Here is a 12,798-nt window from a genome sequence, read left to right as displayed (position 1 = left end):
TTCCTGTAAACAGATTAATAGTTCCTGGTTTCCAGCCCCTCTGTTTGCTGGGGTCTCTGCTTATGATCTCCACACCATTGAGCAAGTGAGAAGCTGGGGAATGTAAGGAATTTATCCCCCTCCCCACCACAGTTAGAACCAGAAACACCATAAATGAAATGCTTGGTCTCTGGTTTGAGTCTGTGGCAGAGGGTTTGGAAAAGAAGACAGGGCAAAACACACTATTCCTAACAAAATAGGCTCCTGAGCCAGCAATCCCTGCTTCCAGAACACAGGAGTGCAGTCCAGAGGAAAGACAGTCAGGAGTTTCCTGGTCCATAGACACTTGCCACTTCCCCCTCTTGCCCTCTGCCACTCTGCTGAAGTCCCATTTAACTCCATCATGCAGTGTATGTGGCTGTTTTCAGCACTCATCTCTTCAGCAGGACAAGGGGCCAGTCTACTGGGGGCAGTTCAGAAAGGAGACCCACAAACAGCTCCTTTTTTGGAGATGCTGAAAGGCAGGAGGAGTGCTCTTTCACGAGGGCATTCCCCTGGCAGAACTGCTCTGCCTGGTTTTAGTAATCGCCTGCCTTTCTCTTGCAGACATAGATGAATGTGCGACTGGGCTGGCCATGTGTGCGCACAGCTGTCTCAACACCCGGGGCTCCTTTAAATGCACTTGTAACTCTGGCTATGAGCTGGGGGAAGATGGCAAGCAGTGCTACAGTAAGTACTACCCACCGTGCCGGGGCTCGCTAACCCACTGGCAATGAGGGCGAGAGCTTTGGTTTGCCGAGGGGAGAGTAAACAGTGAGAAAATCCTTGACAAGCCTTCATGTGGCATTGTTCTAGATGAGCAGGCTCAATGAAACCCTTTCAGTGGCATCTTCCAAAGGAAGTTTATGGAACTGCTTATTCTCCCATCAGGACAAGAGCTGGGCCAGGTCTTTAAAGGTATCAGGAAAGCACATGCCGTTGCTTTGGTGATGTGTCAATAGCTGTTCAAAAACAATGGCTCAAATTCCACTGCACTCCGTCCTCTCCAAGCAGAGCTGGGTGAGACTGCACAATTGTAATGGAGACAGAACTTGATCTAATGCCTTTCCATCAGTTTCCTCCAGGGAGGAAATGACACTCCTGGTTCTGAAATGATGAGCACACATGGTCTTTATCAAGCTAATGAGGAGCAGCAGGGACAGCTTATTGCCCAAAGTGAAGTCACTGGCACTTAAAGCTCTACTGTCCATTTTCAACGTGATAAAGAACCACCATATATGTCCTTCTTGTTCTTAACATATTTGGTAAAGGATTAATGTGTTGCTAGTTGGATTGTGTCACTCACTTCCTCCTTGCTTACCCTACCTGTCTTCCACACTCCACTAATCAGTTATGGCATACACTGGGCTGGAGGGTAGTACAGTTACTCAAGCTTATTATTTCTTAAAAGAAGCAACACAATATCAGACCCCTACTTCAGAGCTTCACTCCTGTTGCTATCAGGCTTATCTGTGATCTAGACTTTGTCATTAAAAATGTCTTGACAAGCATGCAGATGCTGTAGCCCATTTATCCATTAAAAGAACATTGGGTTTTCCCCTAACAGTATAGTTCCTTGCGTCCCATGGACAGTTCATATAAAGCTATTTCCCTTATCACAGTGCTTTCACATTCATTTAGCAATGTTCCTTCCCTTTCTTGGCTCGGGATACAAAAAGAGAGCAGCTAGGTTTTTGGATTATCATATGAGAAAGGTAGATGCTAGTCCAGGAGTAATGGATTTGTCCAGTTAATTTCTCATAGGTTTGTGAATGTCCCAGCAAAGAATCCAGTCTACCTATGACTTTTGCTGCTAATTGGCAGACAGGTGACTTTTGAAAGATCTGTGCTGCTATCAAAGCCATGCTGCTGTTTAATAACAAGAGGTCCTGTGGCCATTATAGTCTTAACAGATTTATTGAAGCAGAAGCTTTTGTGGGCAAAGATACACTTCGTCAGGTGCATGGTCACCTGTCTGCCAATTAGCAGCCATGGCCATGCATCTGATGAAGCGGGTCTTTGCCCCGATAGCTTTTAGCTATCATTACATCTATGTGCAAAACCTACAGGCAGGTAATGGGCCAGATTCTGGCTGGCAGCATGCACTGGAGCATGTCTGAAAGCCTCAGTTGGCAGCAGGAGTAAGCAGTGGGCTTTGTCTGCCCATTCCCAAGGGCATTTGAAAGGTTGTAGAGAAGGAAGATTTGTGCAGGGATATTACGGGGCATAGCCTGGGATCGGGGTAGTGAACATGTAATGAGTTTGTGCAGTGACTCCTACATGGTGCAACTACTCCTAATACCCATAGCCATTATTGTGAACACACATGTTCTGGGCGTCTGTTATCCTAATGCATGGTGCCTGCCCAGATTTGGCCCTGTAAACCCAGATACGGCAGGTGTGGCTTTGATCCCCTGGAAGAGTACTGTGTAAATGTTACAAGGTGCTCCTTACAGTGCGTGTGTTTGCTTTGCAGGGATAGAGATGGAGATTGTGAATAGCTGTGAGGCCAATAATGGTGGCTGTTCCCATCTGTGCCGACACACCAGCTCTGGCCCTGTCTGCTCCTGTAACTTCGGTTATCAGCTTGATGAGGACCAGAAAACCTGCATTGGTAAGGGAATCAGTCTGACCTGCAGAGCTGGCACCATTGTGTGCTGAGTGATACGCCATTCTGTTAGGACTTGGGGTAGCTCAGCGTGCTCCACAGGGGCTGGAATGTCACAGAATACTGGAACTGGAAGGGACCCCATGAGGTCAAGGCCGGTTCCCTGCTATTACGGCAGGACCAAGCACCGTCTAGATCATACCTAACAGACGTTATCTAACCTGTTCTTAACTATCTCCGATGCTGGAGATTCCACAGCCTCCCCAGGCAACTTATTGCAGTGCTTAACCACCTTGATGGTTAGGAAGTTTTTCCTAATGTCCAACGTAAACCTTCCTGGCTGCGGTTTAAGCCCATTGCTGCTTGTCCTGTTGTCAGTGGTTAAGGAGAATAATTTTTCTTTCTCTTCCTTGTGACACCCTTTTAGGTACTTGAAAGCTATTATCATGCCCCCTTTCAGTCTTCTCTTCTCCAAACTAAGCAAGCTCAATTCTTTCAGACTTCTCACATAGCTCATATTCTCTAGACCTTTAATCACTTTTGTTGCTCTTCTCTGGATTGTCTCCAATTTCTGAACTTTTATGAACTTGCCATGCAAAGCCTATTCTCATCCCTTGTGTTTCTCACAAAACACAAGATATTTGCTATAGGTCTGCGTAGTGTTGCTTCATCTCCAGCAAGTTTGAATTATTTATAGTCTTCTTCATTCTCAGCTTTGATCTGGGGATAGCAAAGCCCTTTACAAGGGATCCTCCTGGAAAAAGTGTAAGTATTAACCCTATTTCACACATGGATAAAGCGAGTCCCATAGGGATTAAGGACCTAATTTTTAGTTCAGATGGAGCTGCAAGTGCTTCTCACTTTTGAAAATTATTCCTCAGTGAATCAGTGACAGATCAAGGAATAGAATCAAGCAGTCCTCGCACCTAGGCCCGTGTACCTGACCTTACTCCTTTCCTAGTTTACTTGCTGTTATGGACTCAGAAGGTCTGCTAGTCTGTAGCTTCACCTGGAAAGCTCTGACCTCTAAATAACTTTGTTAGCCTTTAAGGTGCTACGGGACTGCTTGTTGTTTGCCATTTTGGGTATTGTGTCACTTTCCATGTGCGGTCGGATTTGCATCCTGTCTTTAAAGGTAAACACCAAAGTTTTGTGGTTTTTTTTTTTTAAATCCTACACTGTTTATGGATCTCTATGAAATACGAAGTTCATGGAGATTTTCAACAAATAATCCAGATTGATAACTACATCTCTGCAAGAAACGTTGGCTCCATCTTTCTCATCCTTATCTGCTGCATCCAGGGTTCAGGTGACCTGCAGCAGCTGATGCTGTTGCACCAAAGCCACCACCTACTTTATTTTAGGTTGGTATGAAGTTGTCAGCTCTTGCAAAGGGGAGGGAAAATCATGTGTAGATATTTGGTTTTAAAGTGTATTGATTGCTGATTTCTAAAGGGGCATATTGTGTCTATTATTGGTTTGGAATCCAGATCTTTTTCTGTAACCTTTGCCTTTAAATAAATCACTGGCCTGAGAAGCGTGCTCATCAGGCAGATTAGAAATGGAGTGGCGCAGACAGAGGTACGTGTCTGCTTTCTGCAAAGCAGAAACTCTCCCATTTGATGCTAGCTGGTGTGTTTTATGTTCTGTCTTTAGACATTGACGACTGTGAGACTCGTTCTCATTGCTGCCAGCAGGACTGTTACAATTACCCTGGTGGTTACACATGTGTTTGCTATGCCGGCTACAGACTCAACACTGATGGTTGTGGGTGTGATGGTAAGCAGCAGTACCTAGTTGGACTACTGTAGGTAAAGGAGGAGGTGTATTGACTCAGCTCATCTGCAGTCTGGTATTAGGTTAGTGACAGCTCAGGCATGGCTGTGTTGGTCCTCCCATTAGTCTTGGTATACCTGGTTTTATGAACTTAAGATAAAGTCTGAGCCACGTCGACACCTGCCACAGGCCTGGGAGCAAGGTGGGAGGGGGGCCAAATTCCCCAGCCACAGAAAGGGTGGGGCAAAGGCAGAAGGGGTGGGGCTTAGGGCAGTCAGCCCTGCCTACCTCACACACCCTCAGAACAGCATTCAGAGAGGCAACACAGCACTCCATAGCATTTCAAGGGGGCCCAGAGCTCTAGCCACTGCTGCTGCTACTTAAGCAGCAGTGGCTGGAGTTCTGGGCCCCCTTGAAATGCCAGACCCAGGGGGAACTGTCCCTATGCCCCCACCCACTTTATTGGTGGGCCTGTAAATGTTAAATCAGATGTAAAGGCTTATTTTTATTGATTCCTCTTAGCAGGAGAAAAGAAGCAAAGACACACACAAGCCAGAGGTTCGCTGCAGTGTAGTATCAGCTAAAAAGAACAGTCTGGATCCAACACAGAATTTCCCAGAATTGAAGCGAGTTGGTTTGGTCTCACCTCTTCTAACAGTTACCAGAAATGTCAGGTTGTGTTGCATGTAATAGACCAATATTCCTGGTAATTTTGGCATTGAAGGGGCCCAGGCAAATGTCAATGTATCTACAAAAATATAGCGAGTAAGATAATATCTAAGGAGAGCTCTGAAATGAGATGACAAGAAATTCTTCCGTATGGCCCCAAAAAGCTGGCTGTTTGTTCTTGTTATTTCCCCCAGTGAATGTCAGTTTTTCCCTCAGTTCTGAATTGAGTAGCTCATTTAGCAGTCAAAATACATTAAGTGAGTGGGATTTGGGGTTACCATTGCCCAACGATAACCTGTTTTGTCACTATCTTAGCTATCCAGCCCCATTTGATGTTGTTTGCTGGAAGATTAAATTAATCCAGCTGGCCCAGCATATATAAACTGATTCATATAACTTGGGAAACTTATTTTCCAGTATCTGTGGTTGACTTGCTTGTGTGATCTTTGTTCAATGAAAAAGAAACATTAGCATATTTGCATGACTCAGTAAGACAGAAAATGAGGTGAAGGTTGTTTATGCGTAGATACTGGTAGGAAAAGTAAATACCGCAAATGGGAAGGAAAAATTATTCTAATCTATCTTGTGATGTGGTGAAAACAGAAGTCTTTGGGCTCCCGAACTATCAGCCCTGCAAAGAAACTCAGCACAAAATTGATTTAATTTTAGAGATTAGCACTAATACTTGGTGTCAGTCTCTGAATTCTATGGTGACAAGTCTCACAGGCATAGTGGTGTTAGTCTGTATGTGCAAAAGCAGTCAGGAGTCCTGTGGAACGGGACTTCTCTTTGTTTCTGAATTCTGGGAATGCCGGGGTGCCCACACTGGACACTTGCGTATGTTCATGTAGGCCTATCTATACATTTTTAGATCTGGATGAGTGCGCCTCAAATAATGGTGATTGTGAGCACATATGTCAGAACCTGGTGGGATCCTTCCAGTGCAGCTGCCAGACTGGATACAAACTGGACGAAGACCGGAGGAGCTGTATTTGTAAGAAACATTCTATACAGCTTTGTGTGTGTGTGTGAGAGAGAGAGAGAGAGAGAGAGAGAGAAATTTCCCATTGAAGGTATACATACATAAGCTATACATACATATTATACATAAGCTCTTCTACTGGAAATGATAGAAAGTAAAAACAAGGGTTTCTTATCTAGTCCCCTTCCTCCCCTTACACTGCTTTTACTTGGTGTCTTTTCCTTATGAAGCTTTGTGTATAATCCAATCCTTTTCACTGTACAAAGGCCAGATTGGAGATTTCCAAAGCAGTCACGGTGGGAGGAGATACTTCAATGTGCATCTTCTAAGGAATGGAAGGCTTATATCTAAATCCTCCAGGCTGCATTGAAAGCATCTTGGGTGGCGTATCTAAGATTTATTAAACCATTTCTGAGCCTTTGCTGGCTTCTCCACGGCTCCGTTATTAACACAAACTGCAACTATGTACTGTGTTCTCATAACCTCTGCAGCCTCCAACGGCACAAGCAGATCTTTTTCTTTTCTTTCACAGAGACTTTCCTCCTGGCAGGGTTGAGATACATCTTCCATTAATCTTGTTACATGATGCCGACAGCTTCTGTTGAATTATGATGATATAGTTCATGGTAGCTTCTGAAGTGCTGTGGAGAAGCCGAGAAAAATTGGAAAATGAATGAACAGATTTTAGCTGTACTATGCCCCCTAATATTTTTAAATGCACGCTCGTTTTAAATGTTAACCAGTTTTCCCTTCAGCTTCTGAAATGAATATTTTTAAGGGAAATGTCAAAGTAGCGATGTCGTATTTAGGCTGTAAAAACTCAAATAATAGGCAAAACAAGAGTGCCTTTGCAGTAGCGTGAGATGGTGAGCTTGCACTGTGTAACGGAACAGTCTCCTGGAAAATCAGATCTCTCTGTAAATATAAAACGTAGGCCTGTCACAGAGGTTTTTTCTGAGGCAGTCAGATACTCACATGATGAGAATGGTGTAAAATTCTAGACTGAAAGAAATAAAAGAAGGTGGAGGAAGAAAAGAGACAGAGAGTGAGTCACAGTCTCTAGAATGGCCAGGAAGAGTTGTGTGGGACCCTGGAGCAGACAATTAAAATGCTAGATCGGTACAGAACTCCATTGACTGTGTCAGGTCTTGTTCTCTTTTCATTTTACATTTTGTCTGTCTCCTTTGCTAATCTTGTGTTCATCTCTCATGTCTTTCATCTTTGAATCTCTCCTCTTTGGGTGGGTGACGTGTTGGAAATTGTTGCTCTTTCCCCCACAGCTTTACAAGACCCTGTGGAGGCCCTTGGTGGCCAACACCCCGTCATCCGCACAATTCCTCATGTCGCCATCTTGCGAGATGAGTACACCCAACTCTTTGATGAAGACTATGAAGAGGAAGAGGTGGAAGCAAGAGGAGAGCACACGCTTTCGGAAAAATTTGGTGAGCATTTTGTAGCCAGGGCATGTGGAAAATTCTTTGGAGTCTTTAGTAGTAGCAGCACATTCAGAACAACTTACATGTCCAAATTTGCACATGCAACAATGCATCCAAAGAGTTGGTCACATACCTGTTTTACTTACAAAAAACCTGCATTACCACACAGATCGGGTGAGCTGTTGTCCATTAAGCACATGGAGGCTGGGTGGCTGAGCACTCAGCTACAGTTTTGGTCTGCAAGTCTGTGCTTGCAGATGGAAAAATACTGCTCTTCCATTTTATAGATGTCATCAGTTATATTACACAAACTTGAGTTGTAAACGAGGGTTCACAATTTGTCGCTTAAGATCATATCATGTTTAAAACCAGTATCTTGTTTCAGGGCATTGGTTTGCTGCCAAACAGAATAAACTACCTCCCCACACATCTTCTTCACTTACGCATTTGGATTAATATTTTACCTCTCATTAAACACCTACTGTGAAATCTTGGCTCCATTTAAATCAATGGAAGTGTTGTTATTGATTTCCGCAGAGCCAAGACTTCACCTCAGATATTCCAGGTTTTTGATGGTTATTTCCAGACTCTGTTCTGGGTTCCCCCCATGCCCGAGACACTCCACTCCAGCACCACTTCTCTATACATTACTGGTGCATTGGCTGGAGATTCAGTATCCCTAAGTGGTGGGGTTTGGCTGCCCCACTGAACCTTTCTGCTCAATGAAACAGCTGTTGGGAAGCCTACTCATCTGCAGCTTCTCTTTATTCCAGTCTGCTTGGAGGAGACCTTTGGCCATGACTGCAGCCTGACATGTGATGATTGCCGAAATGGTGGAACATGCAATGAGGACCAGACTGGCTGCGACTGTCCAGAGGGCTGGAGTGGAATCATCTGCAATCAGAGTGAGTGAAGCTGGAGAAGGACAGGGGAGGGACAAGCAAAGAGCAGGGGGATGATATTGGTTTTGTGTTCCTTCCAAAAACCAGTCAAAAAGAAGAGTGAGCTGAGCACAAACCCCCATCTGGTCTGAATCGCACGAATGAGGCTGGCTTTTCTTTACCCACTGCAAGCATTGGCCATGTTTGTGCTGGCACAGCGCAGTGGTTGTCACCAGACAAAATCCCCAGTAAAATTCTTTACCTCTCATTGCCATATCAAGCCCATAGGGCATGAGTCTATAGTTCAGACATACAAATGTATGGATTTGGTTTTGAATCTTAGCTTAGCTCTCAAACAGCACATAAACCCATCGGCAGTGAATTAGATGTATTACGTTCTTTAAGAAACTATTTAAGGCACTAATATGAGTCCTCCACATTCCTCCTTCCAACTATACTTCTGGCTTCAAAGTGGTTGGCAGTTTATATGAAGGAATATTTTCCCCTTGGGCCTCTTTCCATTGAGACATTATTGGCATTTGATGCCCATTTCAGAGTACGGGCTGAAGTTTGCTATTTCATTTTGAATTTGAACCTCAAAATCCAGTTTGTCCAGCCAGTTGTCAGTCTCTAGACTGCAATATTTGGACCTGTATTTGCAAGGGGTTGAAAGGAAAACGCTAACTAGGTTCCCTGCCCTTTGGCTAGGTGCGTGCTTGTAAATATAAATAGGACGCCTGGATCTGGAGACAAATCTATTTGTAAGTATGGCATTTTCAGAAAATTTAACCATCTGTGTTTCAGAAGAGAGTATGTAAAAATGAATAGATAAGTTGATAAAATGGTAATGAAATTGGCATCTGGATTTCAGGGTTTATTTTCTTTAAAAATTTTGGCATGTAACTTTCAGCAAAAGAAATAAAAAAAATGTAAAGCTGGAAAAGTTTACTTTCCAGGTATTTTCTGTAGTGTAGAATGCAAAGCCAGCCAAGGTTGTTGGAGAAAAGAGGAGAAGAAAACTTCAGATATTGGAATAAACATCTAAACTGAACCATATCTACAGATTTTGTTCAGCTTTTTCTGGAGTTGTTTATACAATGAGTGTTTATCCATTGAAGTTTTTGGCTTATTCTTACTGCTACCATCATTAACTATGTGTCCAGAATTAGAGAAGGCAAGATCGCAGTCTTGAAGAGTTTACAGTCTAATTCAGAGAAACACCATTACCGAGGATAACAGGCAAGTGCAAGAAGGAAAAGAAGAATGTCGTCGACATAGAGGCTTTAGACAAAAGATGGAATGATAGCAGGCACCATGGTCAGTTGAGAGTACATCTCAGCTGGTCGTCCTGCAACTTTCCTACGTCCCTGCACCAGCAGTGGGATAATTGGAGTAGAGAGGTGAAGAACAGATCTGAGACTATTCCCTCTGCACAATGTATTGATTTCATACATTCCCATATCCATTTCTCTGCTTCACTGTGACCCATATGAATCACTGCAAATTCAGGATGTGCTTGCTGCAAGTCGAGCAGGTAAAGGTCTCACTGAGTTTGCTGGAAACTGATTGAGCTGACTGCCAGCTCTTATTGCAATTACTCTGTCAATCTAGGGCAACAGAAGTCAGTGAGTAGCTGTGAAAATGTGACTGCTTTCTGACCGCTGTCTGTCTGTCCTTTCACAGCCTGCCCTGAAGGCAGCTTTGGGAAGAACTGCAGCTTCACCTGCCACTGTAAGAATGGAGGCACATGTGATCCAGTGACTGGGAAGTGCCGCTGTCCGCCTGGGGTCAGTGGAGAACTGTGTGAGGATGGTATGGTCACGCTTCCCAATCTCCTGCTTCATGCAGCAATGAGACTCCCTGGTTTTGCTCCCTCGTGCCCCTTTCAGAGAGCGGCATGACAGTGAGGGAGATTGCGTCTGTGCAGGAAGTCTTGTTCATTGTACTAAATTAGACAGCAGGTTGTTAGAAACACTGGGCCACCCTGTGCTCCCGGATCTGTAACTGAGGGCACAGTCTGGCTGCAATTCCTGTGCCTTGCAGATTGTTGTGAGTGATGTTTCATATGCAGGTTAAGCAAGTGTGGGAGCTGGGGCTGGGGAAAGTAGAAAATGTCAGCACAGGACTGGAAATCAGGGACGCCTGAGCAGCCATCCCAGCTTTGACACTGACTTCCGGTGACCTTAGGAAATGCATTTAATCTCTCCACCTCCAACATCCCCTTTTGTAAAATGGGCACAGTGGTACTGATCGGGCTCACCAATGGTCTGTGATACTGAATTCATGTTTATAAAGTATTGAAAAGAGGAAAGAATTATGTCAGTGCAAAACATGTGGAGGATGGACAGAGGGATACGTGCTCAGGACGGGCACAGCCTCTCTGCTACTCTGGGCCCTGAAATGTTGTGCAAGGTGCTGGGAGTTGTACCTTCTTAATTGTCTTGTTCTCCTCCTTTCCCAATAGAATGTGTCTTACTGAAAATGGGGACAGACCTAGAGGAAAACAGTATTTCTTAATTGCTTACAAGTTACATTCCCAGAGCCAGCAGGGTAGCGCCTTTGCTGTTTATCCCTTGGTGGAGTGTTTGCTGTAGTGATAACTGGAGATTGTGGCCAGGTGTGAGGCTGTGGACGTTTGCAGTCCTTTTGTGGTTCTATTGAAACCTTAAAGCGCATTTCACATGATGTGCTCTGTTCAGTTTTTATTCCTTACTGTGTTGCTTGACACCTGCATTTTAAGGTCTCCTGACATCTTTTAACCTTTTTATGCGGATCATCACTGTTTGCATTAGGCTCTGACATTCATCAATTCCATCTCACTTACTGGTCATGTGGGCTTGCATTTAAACAGACTTTTTTTCCCTCCATATATAAAGAGCAATTGAAAAATCCACTTGATATGATTCAGTGTTCTAGATCATGCTACAATTCCAGCTCCTAGCTCTTAGCTGCCTCAACTTTGCAGATCAACAGTGTCCTTCTTGAGCCAGGAGACACTAATGGTTATGATTATGTACTGGGGAAACTTCAGTGTAAGGCAGAAAAAAAAAAGCAATAGAAGTGATCATACAATGATAGACTCAGAGAACTGGAAGGGACCTCAAGAGGTTATTGAGTCCAGTCCACTGTCCTCATGACAGGACCAAGCTCGCTCTAGACAATCCATGATAGATGTCTATCTAACCTACTCTTAAATATCTCCAGTGATGGAGATTCCTCAACCTCCCTAGGCAATTTATTCCAAGGTTTAACCACCCTGAAAGTTATGAAGTTTTTCCTAATGTCTAACCCAGGGGTCTTCAACCTGCCGCTCTGAAGTTGCATGCCGCTCTGAAGTTGCATGCAGCTCTTTAAGAACTTCTTTGTGGCTTCCAAAACTGTTATTGCAAAGTTTAAAAACAAACAAACAAAACAAAACAAAAAAACCCCAAGTATCCTGATTATTTTCTGTAAACAGTGCATGTCTAAAAGCCTAAAACTGAACAACTCATATCTAAATAGCAAATGATATGTGATCTTGAAACATTGGATAACTCCCCCTAGCATCCCCCAGAGAGAGAGAGAAGGTTCGGGAGTGAAAGAGAAGGTATGGGAGTGAAAGTCAGGAGGACAGTGGTACAAACACACATGTAAAGTGTTAGGAAATAGAATATGTAAAAAGTTTTTATACATCCATCACATTACAAATCATTGTGTCTGCACTGTTCTTAAAATAGGGGTACAAAAAGTATGGTTTGATGTTATTTATTAAGGACCATCTTGTGTTCACATGCATTGCGGATCTTGAATTATTGAGTTTTTCACCCAATTGGAAAAAATGGCTCTTCTTGCTACTTTGATTGCCAACCCCTGGTCTAACCTAAATTTCCCTTGCTGACTGTTGCTTCATGTCCTACCCTTAGAGGCCAAGGAAAACAATTTTTCTCCCTCCTCCTTGTTGACCCTCTTTCAGGTACTTGAAAACCGCTATGATATACCTCCTAAGTCTTCTCTTTTCTAAACTGAACAAGTCCGGTTCTTTTAGTCTTCCCACATAGCTCATGTTCTCTAGAACTTTAATCATTCTTGTTGCTCTTCCCTGGACCTTCTCCAATTTTTCCACATCATTCTTGAAATGTGGTGACCAGAACTGGACACAGTACTCCAGCTGAGGAGTGCAAGGTTAAAGAATTGTGGTGTCACCGTTGTCACTGAAGTGGAAGTAGGCATTGAAGACATTTGAGAATAACAGCTTCCCACCTTGCTGCACAATAGGAATCAGTTATGCTGGTGTAGATATTGATTTATTTCTTGTCCTGAAGGGTGAAAATCATGTTAAAAACATGAAAATGGGGAGTCAACAAGAAATGCAGATGATTGGGAGCAGATGGAATCCATTCCTGGAAAAGGCATTTGAAGCAGTGTCTAATGAGTTCAATAGACATCCAG

General features: G+C 43.7%; 1 protein-coding gene across 1 annotated transcript in view; it reads left to right on the top strand.

Moving 5' to 3' along the window:
* MEGF6 (multiple EGF like domains 6) overlaps positions 1 to 12,798 on the top strand; it is a 119,948-nt gene that overhangs the window by 59,684 nt on the left and 47,466 nt on the right. Inside the window, exons 8-14 of the mRNA XM_075017981.1 lie at positions 586 to 708; positions 2,495 to 2,632; positions 4,283 to 4,405; positions 5,943 to 6,065; positions 7,334 to 7,495; positions 8,263 to 8,394; positions 10,054 to 10,182. Of these exons, the coding sequence (XP_074874082.1) occupies positions 586 to 708; positions 2,495 to 2,632; positions 4,283 to 4,405; positions 5,943 to 6,065; positions 7,334 to 7,495; positions 8,263 to 8,394; positions 10,054 to 10,182 (930 nt within the window). The remainder of the gene's footprint in view (positions 1 to 585; positions 709 to 2,494; positions 2,633 to 4,282; positions 4,406 to 5,942; positions 6,066 to 7,333; positions 7,496 to 8,262; positions 8,395 to 10,053; positions 10,183 to 12,798) is intronic.

This window comes from Carettochelys insculpta, chromosome 23, assembly GCF_033958435.1.
Source record: "Carettochelys insculpta isolate YL-2023 chromosome 23, ASM3395843v1, whole genome shotgun sequence".
NCBI classification, from domain to species: Eukaryota; Metazoa; Chordata; order Testudines; family Carettochelyidae; genus Carettochelys; species Carettochelys insculpta.
This window is presented reverse-complemented; position numbering and strand designations above follow the sequence as displayed.